The sequence below is a fragment of the Leptidea sinapis genome, chromosome 37, assembly GCF_905404315.1.
Source record: "Leptidea sinapis chromosome 37, ilLepSina1.1, whole genome shotgun sequence".
Lineage (NCBI taxonomy): Eukaryota > Metazoa > Arthropoda > Insecta > Lepidoptera > Pieridae > Leptidea > Leptidea sinapis.
The window spans coordinates 2,007,504-2,027,610 of NC_066301.1; the positions used below are offsets into that span (position 1 = coordinate 2,007,504).

At 34.2% G+C, this 20,107-nt stretch overlaps 1 protein-coding gene across 1 annotated transcript in view; it reads left to right on the plus strand.

The window, feature by feature from the left end:
- LOC126975691 (very-long-chain 3-oxoacyl-CoA reductase) overlaps positions 1–20,040 on the plus strand; it is a 34,271-nt gene extending 14,231 nt beyond the window's left edge. The window contains exons 2-7 of the mRNA XM_050823694.1: positions 9,788–9,834; positions 10,708–10,783; positions 11,838–12,003; positions 14,493–14,661; positions 16,043–16,356; positions 19,890–20,040. Of these exons, the coding sequence (XP_050679651.1) occupies positions 9,788–9,834; positions 10,708–10,783; positions 11,838–12,003; positions 14,493–14,661; positions 16,043–16,356; positions 19,890–19,911 (794 nt within the window). The 3' untranslated portion in view covers positions 19,912–20,040. The remainder of the gene's footprint in view (positions 1–9,787; positions 9,835–10,707; positions 10,784–11,837; positions 12,004–14,492; positions 14,662–16,042; positions 16,357–19,889) is intronic.
- Positions 20,041–20,107: the final 67 nt, after the last annotated feature.

A 20,107-nucleotide genomic window follows, 5' to 3' on the forward strand; every position in this document is an offset into this window, starting at 1 on the left:
AACTCCCTAGAAGAACGAAAAAAATATTTGGACTTAGTATTTCTAAGAAAAAAATATGCACCGGCCATATTAATTGTCCCGTTTGCTCAATAAAGTTAGATTTCGTTGACCAAATAGAATTCCAAGATCATTTCAACGACAAATCTTTTTTTTCATTACCAAAATTGTCGCACTAATCTAAGAAAATTCTGACCATTGTCACGAATGTATACCCTGTATGATCAGTATAACAAGAATTTCTTAGATATTTTCGCTCCCTCGAACCTTAAGAAAATGATGAAATAATGAAAAATGAAAAATGTCGAAAGAAATATCTTTAATACCACAACGGGTTCTTAAATCTGTGCTTACTAATTTGCTACTATTTTATTTATGCAATATAAAACATAAGTGAGTGTGTTGTTATCTTAATTAAGTAAAATTCTGTGCAAACTGTGATTTCCTGTAAGTGATAAGACACTATGCATTAATTATATTGTATTTATTGTTGTATTTGTGTACTTGTTGTTGGAAATCGTAATAAATAAATAAAATAAATATCTTTGCGTGACATTTAGGAGCATTTTTAACAGTTCGAGGGCCTTCACGAACATTATATCGACTATCATAAGTTGATGTAAGTTTTACACTATAATAACTAGTTTTCTACATTGAAGACGAGATATTTCTTAATGCAAAGTAGATACTTGGGGCGTGATACCCCGATTAAGTAGAACATCTTCCATACCAGCGTTGATTTACACGTTTAGACAAACAAATTTATTATAACATCTATAAGACATACGTAGTCTTTTGTGACTTTGTTATACCTTTTTATTAAGAAGTCACTTATTAAATGTTAACACCTTCCTCCACAACAGAAAATAATGACATAAATAAATTTGACACTTGACTCGGCTATCTGAAATAAAACTATTTTATAATTTATTTATTACAAGACAAGTGCAGACCCAGCAATCGTTGTTTTCTGTATTTCTGTTTGTGTTCGTCTTATAAAATAAATACAAAAAATCTCCATTCTTTTGAATAAGACTGTCAATTGTATGAGTGTTACGAGGGCGGCACTGAAAATTTCGGGAATCAAGGAAGTGACACAATATTACTATTTAAAAATGTGTTTATTGCTTTTCGAAGTATTCTCCGCAAAATTTGACACATTTTTCCATACGGTGGAACCAATCATTGAAGCAACCATTCCATTCGGAAGTTGGGGTCTCCAAAATGGCCGTTTTGTAGGCGTCCACAGCTTCTTCAGGTGATGAAAATCTCTGACCACGCAATTTATTATTTATTTTAAGGAAAGTATAGAAATCATTAGGGCTTAGGTCGGGGCTGTACGGCGGATGGTCTAATAGTTCTATGTTTTCTTGCTCTAAAAACTCTTTTGTTCTGTGCGCGGTGTGAGAACTCGCATTGTCGTGATGGAGGATGATGCGGCGGTTGCAGTTCTCTTTACGGAGTTCAGAAACGAACCTGAGGCAAACAAATGCTAGCATATCATTCTGCATTAACCGTTCTTTGTCCCTCAAGAGGAATAGTCGCAACATGGCCGGTTTTGGAGTCAAACGTGGCCACCATTTTCTTGCAACACTCCGTGAACGAACAATTTTTGTTGGCTTTAACTCATTTTCGAACACCCAAACTCGTGACTGGTTTTTCGTTTCGGGTTCGTACGCGTTTATTCAGGATTTAATATGACAGGAACAGTGGAAATATTCCATTCCCGATACTTTTAGTGCAGCCATGTATGTAATACCTTACCACGTAATGATAGTTTTAATTTTATGTTTTTTTTTTATGGAATAGGAGGACAAACGAGCGTACAGGTCACCTGGTGTTAAGTGATCACCGCCGCCCACATTCTCTTGCAACACCAGAGGAATCACAAGAGTGTTGCCGGCCTTTAAGGAAGGTGTACGCGCTTTTTTTGAAGGTACCCATGTCGTGTCGTCCCGGAAACACCGCACAAGGAAGCTCATTCCACAGCTTTATAGTACGAGGGAGAAAGCTTCTTGAAAACCGCACTGTGGAGGACCGCCACACATCCAGATGGTGGGGATGATATCCTAACTTGTGGCGTGTCGTGCGAAGGTGAAATTCGGCGGCAGGAATCAGGTTAAACAGCTCTTCGGAACACTCCCCGTGATAAATGCGGAGAAGAAGCGCACACAATGAAGCGACGTCTCTACGCAACGCCAAGTGATCCAGCCGTTCACAAAGCACTGAGTCCCCGACAATTCGAGCTGCTCTACGTTGCATGCGGTCAAATGGATCGAGCAGATACTGGGGTGCACCAGACCAGAGATGACAGCAATACTCCATGTCTGGCCGGACCTGCGCTTTGTAGAGCGCTAGAATATAGGCCGGCTTGAAGTATTGCCGTGTTCTATTGATGACGCCCAGCTTCTTCGAAGCCAAATTGGCTTTGCCCTCCAGATGGCCACGGAATTGGCAATCGCTCGAGATTTCGAGACCCATTATTCCGATACTAGGCGCGGCTTTAAGAGAAGTGTTCTCGATGAGCGGTGATACGACAAATGGGGTTTTTTTAGTGGTAAACGCGCAAACTTGAGTCTTCTGGGGGTTAAATTGGACAAGGTTCAATTTACCCCATTCCGCGACCTATGTAATCATACTATTGTAAAAATAGTTATAAGATTTTTTTTAATTGAATAATATTTATTTATTAACACGTAGGTTTAATGTTTACGCTAGATATTGGCTTGACTTGTGTCTACGTTTTGGAACCTTCAATGTAATCTTCAACAAATTCCCGCAATATTTAATACACACGTATCAAGAACTGACGACAATGTAATATTTTAATATCTTTGACACTATATCACTAGGTTAATAGGAAAATATCAAATATTTAATTAAGTGTTAGAAAATTTATTGAAGTAGGTGCTCTTGTGCGGAAATCTATAACTATCCAAATGTTTTGAGTTTTCTTGAGTAGTAAAGACATACTCAAGACGAGAGTCTCGTGACAGAGTTTGGCGAATCAAAATCTCCTGAGGATGCTTTGTGTAGAAGCGAAACATGTGTCGAATTGTTTGAAGACGAATATTAGCAGAAATAACACTCCTGAAAACTCAAAACATTTGGTTAATTTGGTATACTATGTATTTTTTTTGCTATTACAGATCGTATAGTAATAACTATCAAAAGTAGTAAAGTAGTGTTAGTAATTTTAAAAATCCTTATTCTTATTTATTTTAAATATAGTACCTAATATGTATATATTTAAAATTAAAGATGAACTTCTATTTTGTAATATAAAAAATATAAATCACCCAATATAATATTATGTATATCAGTAATACTTCGTCGCTTTTACCTTAAGTTCACATTAAGAATGATTCATGCTACAAATAACTAAACTAATTTACTCTATAAAACTTGTTAATATAACAGTTAGTTGTTACATCCATGCTAATTGGTCGTTTGCTTTGAGATCACATAAAATTGCTTCTGTAAACGTTACTGTTTGCCTGTTTATCGAGCGTGTGACTAAGCTGTATGTTTGAATGTTTAATCATACAACCGGATTGTTCCTTCCATATCGTTTATAAGTCTAGATCTACCTAGATACCAGTGGGAGGCTCCTTTGTACAGGATGCCGGCTAGATTATGGGTACAACACCGGCGCCTATTTCTGCTGTGAACTATTACTGTGGTCGGTCAGAAGGTCGCCTTAGCTAGTGAAATTACTGGTAAATGAGACTTAATATCTTATGTCTCAAGATGACGAGAATTACTGGGTTTTTCAAGTATTCCGAGCGGTACTGCATTGTAACGGGCAGGGCGCATCAACTACCATCATCTGAACGTCCTGCACGTCTCATCACCACTGTCATAACTACCGAGATACCTACACCACCATCGGAAATTCTTTCTTAAATTTAACAAATAGGAAAACAACTTGATGATGATAATTATTATGATAGACCTCGAATATAATAAATTACGTCATTATAATTTGACCCTCACCGTGAATTAAGAATTAAAATAACAATAATAAAATTTAAGTTTATAGTTGATGATTAATTCAAGAATAATGAATAATATATTACACGGATTTATAAATCTACCAGCGAATTTACTAACCAAAGTGAAGAAACGGCATCGATAAAATTGTTCTGATTCTTATTATAAAATATAAATCTTCTATATTTTTGTGTCTTTATTAAACTTGCTTTTGGTCAATAGAGATTCTTGTTACCGGGAGGTCTGCTTGATGTGTTTTTTATTATTATTATTTCCTTTAAAGTTAAAGTATTATATGTATATTTTATTTTATGAAATGCTCACATAATGCCTCTATTTATTTACGGTATGTGTGTATGGTAAATAACTCTTGTGTTTATAAGTATTAATTTACTTTTTTTTGACATTTGAGTATTTTTGTTGCGTCACTTTGCATATATTGTAATTGAAATGGTTTGTAAAACAATTAAAATGTAAATCTTGACTTAAAAGAGCGGCAATGAGTTTCTTGCTACTTCTTCTCGTTAGCTCAACCCTTTACGAAGTAGCGGTAAATTCAATAAGAAACAATTTTTTTTTAACATTCATAAGTGTAATTTCCGTGACCTACATGAATAAAGTGTTTTTGAATTTGAATTTGAGAGTTCAGCCTAACCAACTACTACTTTCTCTACGCCACGCTAAGTCAATATACGTGGGCGAAACTCTGACACTTTTTTTTTACACATACCTATAATACAATACCGACGCGACCTAATTAATCCAAAAATTTACATAGTTTAATTTTAACTAAAGACAAAAAAAACTTAATTATGAAGCGACAGCGCAGGACAAATAGCTATAATATAAATAACTATAATTAATAAACAATGTTTTACGTAACTCAGGCAGATCAAAAGCTTTGGACCACACGACCATTAACGAGATTAAACGCAAATACTTGGCGTAGACTATATTTGTTTGGCCTCCATTGCGTACTGGATACATTTCAACATTACGGTGATAGAATATACTGAACAAGCTTAAGCTTTTCAAATTATATAACCGGGTAAGGCCAAGTTCAAATAGCGATTTGATTTGGATTCAAGTTGGAAAATTAGATAACAGAAAATATGATTCAATGTAATTCATATAGTATTACTTGGAAAACAATTAATTGTGCCAAATGTTAAGGTTTCTATGTGAAACAATTAGTATTTAGATCCTTTAAGTGACAGCTCCGTGGGTCTCAGATGTAAACTATTGCAGTTTTATGATAATACCAAGGAAGTTAAGGATTTAAGACCGTGCCCGGGACGTTTCAGTTGCGTTGGCGTGGTGATACCGTGCATTAGTGTCTGTTCACATACGTCATTGATGTGACCGGACCATCCAAAGAATGAGGTCTTCCATCTTTGCCCTTCCCTCACTTCTTTTTGTTTGCGTCTCCGACTATAATAGCAGTGAATTGAAATAGGTTACATGAAAAGCAATATACTGAAGAATTCATAAGGAAAGCAATTGCTTCAAATAAAAAGGATTTGGACAAGGATAGAGAGATAGATAAATAATAACTAGGAAGAAAATAAGTCTGTTAATAATAAAAAAAAATCTTGTGGGTAGATTATCGTAATTATTCGTTCTTAACTGACCGCTATTCGACGAAAGGTATTCCTACCAAATTTGAAGTCTCTACGCCTTATGGTTCCAGAGATATCGTGATGAGTGACTATATACGAGGAAATCTCTTATATAGATATAGATGAGATTCGGTGTTTGAATTGAATTAATAGCAAATGTCATATATGTCTTAAGTTGATGATAGGAAAAAACTGTTAACAAAATAAAAATCATTTAGGTCCAAAAACGACACTTATAAATATCAAAGTTATTTATTTACCACAAATAAGAAAAGGTTTGAGCATTACTAATTTAGCTTATTTAAGTGAATTTTTATTGATGAATATGGAAATGGGTGGGCAGGTAGACGTGGTCTACAAGGACTTCGAAAAAGCTTTCGATCGTGTGGATCATAACATTCTGCTCTCTAAGTTGCATTTATTAGGTATACACGGTGACCTCTTAAGGTGGATAAAATCCTACCTGTCTAACCGTTGTCAAGCTGTTGTTCTGGGAGGATTTAGGTCAGACTATACATCTATTCCATCGGGAGTGCCACAGGGCAGTTTGCTAGGGCCCCTGTTTTGGAACGCCTATATTTACGATATAGGAGCAAGCATCGTTATTTCTGATTATTTATTGTATGCTGATGACAAAAAAGTCTTCATTAAGGTGCACTCTGAGGATGACTGTGAATTATTACAACATGACCTCAATAACTTATACACCTACTATAATAATAATAATATCACAGTCAGCCTCAAAAAATGCCAGGTCATTAGTTTTTCGCGCAAACCTACACCAATAATTTTCTCTTCGATTTCGATGGAGAGTTAATACAAAGGGTTAATGTTGTTAGAGATCTTGGTGTCTTCCTGGATTCCAAAATGAATATGTCAAATCACATAGATTCCATAATAAATCGCGCTTATCGTAATTTGGGCTTCGAAATGCGTACTTGTCATCATTTTGAAAATCCACGTTCCCTAAAAATAGTTTATTACGCATACGTTAGATCAATTTTAGAGTATGCCTCCGTGATATGGAACCCATTTTACGCCATATATATTAATAGGTTGGAAGGAATTCAGAAAAAGTTTTTAACACACTTAAACTATAAATTCCGAAAAGTTGCATCCAACTACAAAGACAATTGTCGCATATACAATCTGCTGACATTGCAGGAAAGGCGTACTGTCTCGGACATAATGTTCTTACATGATGTGCTGAGCGATCGTCGCAACTGTCCTTCTCTTCTGGCAGGAATATGCCTACGCGCTCCGTCGTTGCGCACCCGTGACATTTCTACTTTTCAAGTTCCGACTCGTCGTACTAATTATGGCCAGAACAGTGTTCTCACTCGTTGCACAAATGTATATAATAAATCCTTCAAAGATATAGATCCATTCTACGGTACTAGGTTGACCTTTAAAAACCACACCATAAAAAGTATTGTAGAGAAATATCATTTGTAGCAAATATCTTTATTTTTATTAATAGATTAAACTATTAAATGTATGTATTGTACTATTAAATCTGTTAATCTACACAGATTAACAGATTTAATAGTTGAATTAGATTAAACATGATACATACACATGTATCATGTTTTTCTCTTATTTATATTCATTTTTCTGACTTATACAAATAATCCATTATGCAACCAACGCAGGCACTTTTTTAAATACTTTTTTTATTTAATTTCTCTGATCTTGTGTTATTCATTGTTCATTTTTTTCTTTATTATTGTAAACACTGCTGTTCCCTCCATTAGGTAAACTGTGGTAGACTATTGTATTAAGCTGTTGTCAACCCTAATAAAATAAAATAAAAATAAAATTAACGAAAAGACTCTGCACAAAAGTCATCTATTGCCACTAACACACTACCTTAAATCAACATAAATGCAGCTTCAGCATTTTGCATTTTTTTTTTTGTATAATTTGCTCAAGGGGATTCGTTTCTCTCGAATTTTTCGACCTACTTCAGTTTATTTAAAACTAAAATAAAAGGTATCAGTAATATGTTAACATGTTTCTAAATAATATAGAATAATTCTATTAAGAAAAAAAATTGTTTAATAGCATGACGCATGGACCAGTGTCAACCCTCGCTATATTATATATAGTGAAGTGAACGACCCTCCCCACAAGCGGGCTGAACGCTATATTTATATTCCCATAATCCATTTATCAAACAGACACTAAAAATAAACATTTGACCATCTACCAATACGTCGGAAAAGTTAAATTAGAACCAGATGTATAAACTCGTCAACTTTATAATGTTTCTCTGTTTGATATTTCTACTCATCCGCCACACTGTCACGGTTACTATAGCCTTCACTTTCACCTCTACAAGTTCACGGTAAACGCGTTCTTAACCACATACTCTTAAAGGAGCTTTTGTGTTATTGTATTTTACGATATTATGTAGGTACTAAAATGAAAGTGCAGGAATATATTATTTTATACACTGTTATAAAATTAACGGCATGGATCGTGTAATTTGAATTTTCTTAACACTATTCTTCGTCATTCGGCTGGTGAAAGGAAAACATCGTTTAGTTTGTTTAAATGCGATTATTTAAAATTGGTATAGGTATTTTCATATCATTCAATTAAAGCTTTGAAAGATCTAATAGATTGTATTGCTGATCTTGTGTTATAAATCTTTTTTAAAATGATTCATTAACGTTAGGTTTAACTTTAGAAATATAATATCATGATACAAGTGTATACGCCGGCAACGGTCCTGTGGTTTCCTTGGAGTTGTAAGATAGTATAAGAAGCTTATGTCGCTTAGAGGGCAATGGAGAGCCACCCTCTAGCTATGCTCGGAGATTTCCCTGCGACATCAAATCAGAAATCCTCATTTCTGTAGGAGGACCAACGTCACTGACATAGCCTCAATGATTGTGAAACTGAAGTAGCAGTGGGCACGGCACAAAGTTCGATGAACAGATGGCCGTTTTGACAAAAAAGTCCTCGAATGGCGACCACGTACCGGAAGTCGGGGGCCCACAAGAGGGCAGCGCTCCTGCGCCGCCGTTAGTCGTGCCGAACGTCGTGGAGATCTTTGGAGGAGGCCTTTGACCAGTAGTGGACGTCTTCCGGCTGATGATGATGATAAGGAACGGGTGACCATTACCACCAGGTAGCCAGTACGCTCCCTTGTCCTCCTAACAGAGGCTCCGAATAACTTTCACACATCCGTTGCAGGTATAAAGACGGATAAGTCTGAAGTCAGTCTAGTAATTAGACATTTTGCTACTTAGTATAAGGGTGGAATAGAGTTGCTATAAAATATTCTTATTTTTAAGGCCGTATCTGTATAATAAATGAAACCTTATGTCAAAATAATTATCACTTAGCATTACAGACACGGTCACAAGGAAGTGACTACAAGATATATTTTGCTACATATTATCATATTAAATTTAATATGTATGTAAATATATAAGATATTGGTTACTTCCAATTCGTATGTTAGACTACACTATTCTACTAAATAGTGCAATTAAAATTCAAATAAGTCCATTAAGTAGTATTATTACCACGTATAAAATCTTTGATACGACACACGACATAAAGTCGGACTCCGGTAAATTATCGGTCACTTTTAAAGGTTAATGATCTCAACTTTCGGTTGTCACCTTGAAGTGTATAATATGTATAATATGTATACAGAAAATGCACCCACTCACTGTTTAAAAAGCTGTTTCATGCAGAATGTATGGAAAACTTATGAGAAGCTATGATTACATTACCTATAGATTTAATATAATATAGACTTATCTAATTCTTCAGTACGTCTTTACATTTTGATGAAAGTTTAAGGATGTACGAGTGGGGCCCTGGATTGTTAAAATTTATTAATTTGAAACTGGTTCTGTATAAGGCAAATAAGGCGAAAATATACTCTGAATTTAATTATGATATCTGATAGCAAAAGTTATTACTCTACAGTAGAAAGCTTTGATCTCAATATTATTAAGTTGAAAAAGGTTTTGCTCAAATACTTTTATTTTATAAAATTGAAAGTCAAATTTACGACTAACCAGGTGTTTATTTATGACGGCAGCACACACACTCTATTTTTTCTTTAAGGGATACGGAAGCTGAAAAAACATTAACTTGATAATATTGGCGTGTTAACGATCTTGGGCAAGTTTAATATAAAATTTGTTTTGTTACAGTGGTAACGGGAAGCACTGATGGAATTGGGAAGGAGTATGCAAGACAGGTAAACATTATTTAACACTTAATTGATTATGGTTATACTTTAAAGATTGAGTATTTAAAGACAGAGTGGCCGTCATGATGCGTTTGTCCTTTGTGCTGGTTTTTCTGTGAAGGAGGAAACAAACGTGCAAGCGGGTAACACGATGTTAAGTGATCACCGCTGCCCACACTCTTCTAAAGCGCCAGAGTATCACGAATGCCATGCCGGAAGGTACGCGTGCTTTTTTGAAGGTATGTTCCACCGCTTGTTCGCACGTGGCAGAAAGTTCCTTGAAAACCGCGCCATGGAAGTGAGGATTATATGCAAGTTTGTAGCGTGTTCGTAAATGTGGAGTTCGGCAGCAGGAATAAGTTTAATATCTCTTCGGATTTCTCTCCATGATAAATGTGGTAAATAAAAGACATGACGCGACGTTTTTAAGAAATGACAAATGTTCGAGCCCATCGTTGAGTAAGTGATCCCATACAATTCGAGCTCTGCGTTGCACGCGTTAAAATTTTGATCTCGAATCAAACTGGTACTGGGGTGCACTACACCAAGGATGTGAGAGCAATACTCTATATATCTCGCCAGATATGCATTTGTAGAGCCCAGAATTAGAGGCCGGGATAAAGTATTGCCTTATTTTATTGGAGATCCCCAGTTTGTTCAAGGACAATTTAGCTTTGCCTTATATAGCCGCGGTATTGGCAATCGCTCAGGATTTCCAAACTAATTCTTCTGGGGTTTAAATTGACGATGATGCCAAACGAGGGTATATATACGATCATCCGATGTTATATGACCACCGCAGCTAATTCTCTCTTGAAACTATATATAAATCTATTTTAATATTTTATTTTTAAGTGTTAATCAAATACATTATTATTGTAGATTGCTGCCTACGGCTGTGATATAGTTCTAGTCAGTCGGTCCATGGATAAGTTAAAGGCTGTTGCTTCTGAAATTGGTATGTATTTTAGTTGAGTTTCCTAACGCGAAATTTTTCATAGATTTGAAAAAAATAATTCTAATTTTTTAAACCGAAGTTTCCTTTATATGAGGACAAACTATTGTTACATTATGTAGAGCTATCGCCAATATTCTCCTGCAGCACCAGAGAAACCAAGAGATGAGAGGAGCGTTGACGGGCTTTTAGGAAGGCTGAAGTTTGTCGTATCGTTTTGGAAAAACCTGTTCATTCCACATTTGGTAGTACGTGGTAGGAACTTCGTTAAAAACTGCACTGGTAGGAATGATGCACATCGAGGTGGTGATGATGATATCAAAATTTATAGAATGTCGTGCGAAGGTGGAAGGCGGAGGTAGGAATGGTGTCAGACAGCTTTTCGAAACACTCCTTGTGAGATACATGCGTTAGAAGACACACATTGAAACACCAAGTAATCGAGCTATTCAAAGAACACTTTTAAATAAACATTCAATAATAAGTCATTCACACAGTCAGGGATTGAACTCGCAACCCATCGCTAGATCCGCAGACATTCAAATACCAATCGACAAAGCTTATATAAATGAGAATTTTAATAAATTATAGCAGTAAATAAATAGTAAAACTTTTCATCCATTAAACGGATAGGTAAACGTCGCAATATCATTCAATTAAAACAACAAAAAACCATAAGTATGAGAAATAATGACCTTTTATAATGAAGTTTTATTGCAGTTTCGACTTTACAAAATTAATGGAAATAATTATGAATTGTCCAATCTAGCATTGTCTAATATTCCAAAAAAATCTTGATGAATTTGTGCGTACAAATCGTTTATAATAAAATCGAACAGACAAATCCGATTAAATGATCTTAATCATCGAATTTCGATTTTTATAGCAAAATCAATAAAATAATTGTAGTTTTATTATTTTAGTCGTTTATAGGAATACTAATGTTCTGTATATCCTTAGCAACAAGAAAATGTGAAGGCATCAATAAAATGGCACATTACACACAGGTTTTGTTTGTTAATAAAAGATTAATATTCAAACGCTTGTATATTTTCAGAGAATGAATTTAAGGTGAACACTAAAATAATACAAGCAGATTTCAGTGAAGAGGGAATTTACGAAAACATCGCAAAAGAAATATCTGGTCTAGAAATAGGAACTCTTGTGAATAATGTTGGCATTTCCTATACATATCCTGAATACTTTAACGAGATACCGGAATGGTAAGAATTTTGAGAATTTTCATACATTTTGACTGACACATATACTTACGTGAGATACTCAGAATATTTTGAGAAAAGGAAAAACAAATTTATATTCACACTATATTTTCTTTTAAAATTTTCAAAGAAGCAGCTCTCCGACAGAATCCATGTACAGTTTCATGATTATCTAGAAACAATTTTATAAATACTTTCTTACAGCCCGCCGCAGACAAATCTTCTACGCCCTTCTCGAACACCGTTAGCGTATCTTCCGGCGATAAAAACTTACTCCTTTCAGATTCTGTTTAAGAAAATAAAAAGATGTCACATGGTGCCAGATCAGATGTTTTTCTTGAATTGCTTTGTATAATGCGCCTGATATATTCAATTAAATTTTTCACTGCTAGCCCATTTTGGTCGATAACAGCTTATCTAGGACCACCACTTCTTTCTTCATCCCCCAGATTTAAAAGGCCGCTCCGACGATCAAGTCCATCAAACTACTTAAACAATTTTAGGCCACATTTGAAATGGTTTAAAAGCAATGCACAAAAATATTCTCAACGCAGATCCGTTTTCAAAGAGATGATAATTTAACATTAAAACAGTTTTTGTTTAGGAAATAAATAATGATTGAAACACAAATTTCTTGCTCAATAATTATAAAAATATATCTCGAAGAGTGATCGAAGCATGAAATATAAACCCACTACCTATACGCAATAAGTGAGGCCAGTGGTTTGTGCTAGACTAAGAAAAACTTTAAAACTTTTGGGGCTTACATAATCAACTTATACTTATAAATTTAACCAAGTTTAAGACTTACTTCTTCATTTAAAGTTGATATTCATCCCACTTCATTTGATTAAACAAAAAGCTTACCTTTCTGTGGGTTAAAGAATGATTATTTTATCGTTTATGTACATTTTGATCTTCTCCATTATTAAAAAGTATACAAAATGAAATCAATTTTTTTAATAATAATATCTACCTATTTTTGTTAAAAAGTGCGAAATATCGAAAACAGTTAACTTTTCATTTATCGCTAGAATATTGCAATTCAAAACCCAAGCCCGACCAACACCTGAAAACAATTTCTATAACCGAGCAGGTGTTCCCACATTTCGTATGAAATAAGTGCTTCAAGTGAAATATTATGCGAACTATCGAAGTATTATGGAGCGGGATTATTCCCAGCGCTCCACTAAATTCTTTCTCCATATAATTTAACGGCGCGAATATTGATATCGTAGATTCACGAGTACCCTGTGAAGATATCTTGAATTATTCATGCTGTAGTAAAATTTTATATGATTTCGTTATTTCTATTAATAGTGTGCTTACTGGCTGATAACCGCGTTGTTTTACTTCGCTGCAGAAAAGCGAATAGTTTCGATTTTTGCGAAATATTTGAACGATTTTTGATAGATAAATGAAGGGTCTGTAATCGCAATATTATCTTTATCTGAATTAAAAACTGACACGATATTTTTTGCGTGAACACGTTTGTTGTTGCTATTCTAAGAAGAGGGACTTATTACTTTAATAAACTTCTTTTTGGGGTTTCTGCGAATATAATTGTAACAATTTGTCATTTGTGACAAAGTTTCTTAAACACTCGTATTTGAATTGGAACGCTCGAAACTCATATTTCCAGCTAAGCCCAACCAATTTAATCACGGAGAATTTACCTCTAAGACTAAGAAATTTGATCATTATTGCTAAGAAATAAAGGGAGCTACAAACACATTCTTATAAAATAAAATATTGGTCACGGATTATATTTGTTGCGTATTACAGAAAAAATGCTGGGTTTTTCCTTTGTAATTATAATTATATTCATTCGATTTCTATTTACCATAAGCACCAACAGGTTTTATACCACAATGAGAAGATTTGGAGTCTCTCCGTAATCATGACATTTAAAACACAGTTGAAATGAATCTCAACTAATATAATTTTATTTATTATTAATACGCTTATTGCGTATTAACAAATAAAATGTTTAAAAATCTTTTTTGTCCCTAAAGCATTACGAAAATCGACGTGCAAGAAATCGTTCTGAACTCCAGCACACTATCATGCATAAGTATATTTGAATTGTTTGAATGATCGTATTGAATGATTCATCAAATTTCACAATAGCTATGAGACCTACTTCGATTCACAATAATTAATTACAGTGATTAGCCACAATTTTATTATTCTATTGGCCTACTGACGAAACAAAGTTAACGTAGAATATCAATTTGAATAATTTGTTGTCCAGTGCTTGTAGTGCTTTGCAATGGATCATTGTTTCTTCAATTATTCAAGAAAGAGGGAACCCCTGAGGGCTACCCATACAAACTGAGTCTTGCGTTAGACTCGAATCCTCATGCAATTATTTACTTCAAAGCCGATTTTAGAAGCAGAAGCTATGGGGAATGGACACTTCAAATTTCAGAGCCAAGCATTCAGATCCCTGTTTTTATAGTTATTAATATATGTATATGATTTATTAACAGGGAGAAAACTGTATCCTCTATAGTCAAAGCCAACGTTGTTTCCGTAACTCGCATGACTAGAATCATTCTCCCAGAAATGGAGAAGCGTGGCAAAGGTGTTATCATCAACATCGGCTCTGCGTCGTCTATCATACCTAGCCCTCTTCTGTCGGTGTACGCTGCGACGAAGGTATGTTTTAATTTACTGTTTCACTTTCATAGGTATTATCTGGCCCCAAATAAGCATAGCCCGTCGATGCTGGATAACGATATATGTATAATATATTATATTCCAAAAATCCATGATTTGGATTAAAAATGTCTTTCTTACACATCTATTAATTATGTGAGATGATTTTGATACAGCTCGTGAGATTTCGAACATAGGGTTCAGTGGAGGTTTTATAAAGACTGACTAATGGAACCAATAAGTCGTAATATTCAGTAAAATCATCTACTCTATATAAACGCTTACAGCAGATCGAACTGTGATAAATTGTAATGTGTCATATTTCAATACTTCGAATACTATCCAAATTTATATTGCTATAGAAGTTTTACTTCTGACTCATGTACTCTGTACACACTTTTTTCTTAATTTTACCCAGTTCATTCGCAATTTACAGTACTGTGATAGTGATATTTGGCGAGACCCTCCCGCTACCAAGTGAGATTGGGTCAGGTTCGGACCCTCTCTCTCCCCGAAACGCTTCACGTAATTAATTAATGCCCCCTTAATAATTATTATTTTAGATGATATTGTATCTTACTAATCATGCCGAAAAGACCTCCGTGGTTTGGGGCCAGTTATTAAATAATAATATATAATATAAGCGGCTTTAAATCACGTTCTGTTGGAGGTCCTTCATTTATATTATTGCACACATTATTGCGATTGTTTTTCTATCCATGGTGGATATTTTTTAGTGTCATATTCATTAATTGATTTCATTTTTAAAATACTTAAAATTACTGTGGTTTGTTTTTTATTGGTAAGGTCTCTAAAAAGGCCATAAGAACATATTTTATAAATTTGTGAACTAAACAAAGTGTGACACAAATTAGGATGATTTGGTAAAACAAGACATTTAACAGTAAATTGGAAGATATCCAATGAGTCTTTTGTGTGAATAAAACTCAAATAACTTGATAAGTCAACTTCTGCAGCTTAAGCGTGTTGTACTTTGACAAAAGCCTGTAAGTTTTCTTGTACTGTATTACAGATTTGTATGTTGAGTGTTTCATTCAGTAATGCATTAACAGGTTATTTCATTTCAACAGAAATTTTAAAAAGAAATGCTTGTTGTCACTAATCCATGCCTTTTCTAGTATATTCATGTGCAAACGAGAGAGCTTCTTGCTTTCAATCAGAATAATTTGAACCAGACTTTTTTTAAGACTTCCTTTTTATATCTCATTGAAACGCAAATCCTGTCAGTTGATGAGTGAAGGGGCAAAGCTTCCTATTTGAAGAGTAAAGAGGCAAAAATCTCGAGTTAATGATGAAAAATTTCCCCATCCCTAATTGATCCCTAAAATAGATCCGCTAACACAATTTGTCCGCTTTCTAGGCCTACGTCGACAAGTTCACCGAGGGCTTGGAAATGGAATACAGTAAAAAGGGTCTTATTGTGCAGTGCGTGCTGCCAGGGTTTGTCTGCTCAAACATGACTAAAATCCGCCGCAGCACGTTGCTCGCACCAACTCCAAAAGCCTTCGTTAAGTCAGCTCTCAGCCTTGTTGGAACCACATCGCATACGACAGGATATTTCCCTCACGCTATCTTCGTTAACACTGTCAACACAATATACTCAACGTTTAATGGATTTGGCGTGTGGCTGGTCACAAGGTCATTGGAGAACAGCAGGAGGAAGTATTTGAAAAAGTACAAAAAAGCGTAATATATTTTTTTAGATTGCACATTTGTTTATAGTTACCAAAGAATTAACCGCTGGTGATTTGGGACGGTGACTTGTAGTAGAATATGATATTTCAACTAATACTTTGAAAGTGTCAAAGAGATCTTCTATCACCGGAATTTGAAATATACCAACGTACACCAAATCAATTTTGCCTTTTTTATTGTGTGCCATTAAACGTTAAATTTATTACATGTCAGTAATATTTAACAGTCTGTTTAAAACGGCAAATAAAGACCTAAGCTGTGAAGAATATATTATATATTCAAAATTCAACATGGTTAGATGTCTTAGTCAATTATGTGATAATTTTACAACACTGTATCCCTGCGCGTTGATAGTAATGCGGGCCGCCATTATTGTGACGCAAGAAAACAATCCACCAATCACGGACTGTTTGCAAATTGACCAATTCCTGCTGACGTAACCTAGACCTTATTAATATAATTTTTTTTTTGCCATACAGCAATTTTTCAATATTATTTTGACTTGTTCTTGAATTAGATTCACTCGAAATTTAAAATCGCGGGGCTAATAAATATTTTATAGTCTTACATCAGTTTTATTTTCAAATATTGTTTTTTCCTTAGTTCAGTAAGTGTACGTTGAAATATGTTTTTGTTATGTAACAGGAATTGTTATGGATTTGGTTTACGTTAAGTAATTTCTTAATTGTAAATACTTTACACATTGCATTTAAGCTATAATACAACCTCAAATTAATGCTGTTGCCTTATTATGTAGGTTACTTTGTTCTGCTTACTACAAATAAAAATGGTGAATATTTGATGTTTTATTTAATTTTCCTGTTTCTGTTTGGGTTGTGTTTTATCTTGGAGATACGGCTTGTATTTCTTTCTGTATATAGTATTTAACACTGACCGATGTATCAACTAAGAAAGTTTAATAATACCTAAATTCATTACTTTCATTAATTACCTTCCTTCGATACCACAACGGCGCCTATTTCTGCCGTGAAGTAGTAATGCGTAAGCATTACTGTGTTTCGGTCTGAAGGGCGCCGTAGCTAGTGAAATTACTGGGCAAATGAGACTTAACAACTTATGTCCCAAGGTGACGAGCGCAGTTGTAGTGCCGCTCAGAATTTTTGGGTCTTTCAAGAATCTTGGGCGGCACTGCATTGTAATGGGCAGGGCGTATCAATTACCATCAGCTGAACGTCCGGCTCGTCTCGTCCCTTATTTCCATAAAAAAATGCATGAAATATGTAACGCATGCAATTACTAGTATGCTGTAAATTAACATGTAAAAATGTACAATAAGTAACTTATTTAGTAGTAAGGGGAATGGTAATATAATATTAGATCCTAAACAGAAAATAAACCTATATAACCTTATAAAATCATCTGTTGGTCACATTTTGGGAGTGGTTAAGTTTATAAAGGTATTTTTCTGAAAGAAAATCAATAATTGAAAAGAGATAGGTAGTTGTTATTGGTAAGAAAATATTGGAGTAGGTTGGCCATGTAGGTTGGATTAAAGTAGATGCGGATATTTAAGCAGATAATGTGGATGAAAGGATAGGTCAAAATCAACAAAAATATAAGAGCTTGTAGGAAAGGTTGTGGAACAGCGGTGTATCAGCTACAAGTCCTTCATCTCCGCTAACCGCTGCGGGTGATATGCGTTATTGTACAGATTACACACGAGTTGAATGCAGAGTACAGGAATGCGATAGTGATGTGATCTAATTAAAATTGATGACCATAATTGTGTCGATAAATTTATACAATGCTTTAAGTTTACAGTTTCAACATAATAAAATATTGTTCTGCCTTTCTTTAACAGACATGTCTAAAATATTTTAATAATAATTTAATTATATAATAATGCAATAAAATGGCTTAGAAAAGTAATTTAATTTATCATAATTGAGGTCATCGTTATTGTTTTTGACATCAATTAATACACTACCACTGCTTCGGAAACAAATGGCAAGAGATGAGAGAGAAGAAATGGAACAGTCATCCGAAATCTATCAGTACTATTTTATGATTTTTAGCGTGGCATTTAGGAGATAATAATAAATTGTAATTTATGCACATACTAATCTTACGTCAAGAAACAAAATTATGTTTAACTTACTCTATATGCGTAAGGCGCAGTTTCAGACTTCAGCCAGATATTGCTCGCTGGTCACACACTGGTCAAGTATCAGGTTGAACCGTTTGACCGCATACCAGGAGCTGCTCAAGAGTGCTGCCGAAGAGCTGTTTCAACTGATCCCTGCCACAGAATTCCTCCTTCGCACCACAAATGGCTAACTAAAATTATTTCCACATCAACTGGACGTGTGGTGTTCCTCCAATGCGTCATCAAGGAACTTAGTTCCATGTACAACCAAACTCTTAGAATGAGCTCTGTTGCGCGATACGTGGGTCGTACGAGAGGTTACGTTGGATAATTCCTCTGGTGTTGTGAGAACTAAAGAGTATGGGCAGCGGTGATCACTGCATACCATCAAGTTACCCGAACTATCATTTATCCTCCTTTACGCGGTTTAATCTAGTATGCACATGTAACAATCTGGGTGTATTTATAGGCAAGATCAGAAAGAGACATAAATGTAATGTATATGAATAAAATTTTCTGTGAATTTTATAAATATAAGGATAACCTTATATTTATAAAATTCACCCATAAGGTGATACAGTGTTTACTCAACTTACTAATCCTGTGTATAAATGTATTGTTTATAAAGGTGAGTACCTACTGTTATCATAAAGCACATAAACTTATTAGGTACAATAATAAAAAGTATGCTAATTGTCGCCCTATTAAAGGTGTTATATAACATATAATTATATAAAAAGCAAAAAATAATATAGATATATTATTAAATAATATAAATATATTATTTTACATATATTTCTGCAAAATATATATCTAAGTTATTTTAAATAAAATATGAATTACTTGAATTCCTTACTTGATCGTGCCTCGTGTAGTAAAATAATGTACCTACTGTATATTATTATGAACACCTCGCTCAAATGTTAAATGAGTATATAGTTTGGAATCTAAATAACCCGTAGTAAACAGCCATTGATTTTTTTCTTCTTTTATTTGAGAAACACTGATGTGAGTGATCACCTACTAATACAAATAGAACTATTTTTCCGTCATAAAAAACATAGAAATTAAAGATTTTTAAAAATTCTTATTTAATGTCGTTTTGCTCTTGCTAATTGACCCTTCAACAGTCGACCTAAATTGTTGTAATAATTACAGTAACCTACATTAAAATGTATGTTAAGAGTAGGTAATAAATGTATTTCGATGAAATAAATATATACCTATATACCTACCAAGTATAGGAAGATACTTTTTAACCTTGTTAAAGTTAAATGTTACAACTGATATCAATTATAAAGTTCTTACGGAATAACAACTTAAATTATACATTTCTGATCTTCGTTGTTAGGTTATCTGTAGCTATAGGTAATCACTATAATCAAATATTCACATTATTTTCCAGGAAGCAAAAGAGCCTAGCGTGATCAAGGGTATTAGCGTAATTTTATTATGATAGCGAATTAAAGAAGATTATAACAAGGAGATTACATGGAGATTTTTATATTTACTTACATATAATAAAATGTTATAGTTAAAATAAATTTATTTATATTAACTGATTATTTTTATTTTTTAATCCTCGCACGAAAGACAATCTAAGTTTTCAGCGTGTTAATCTGT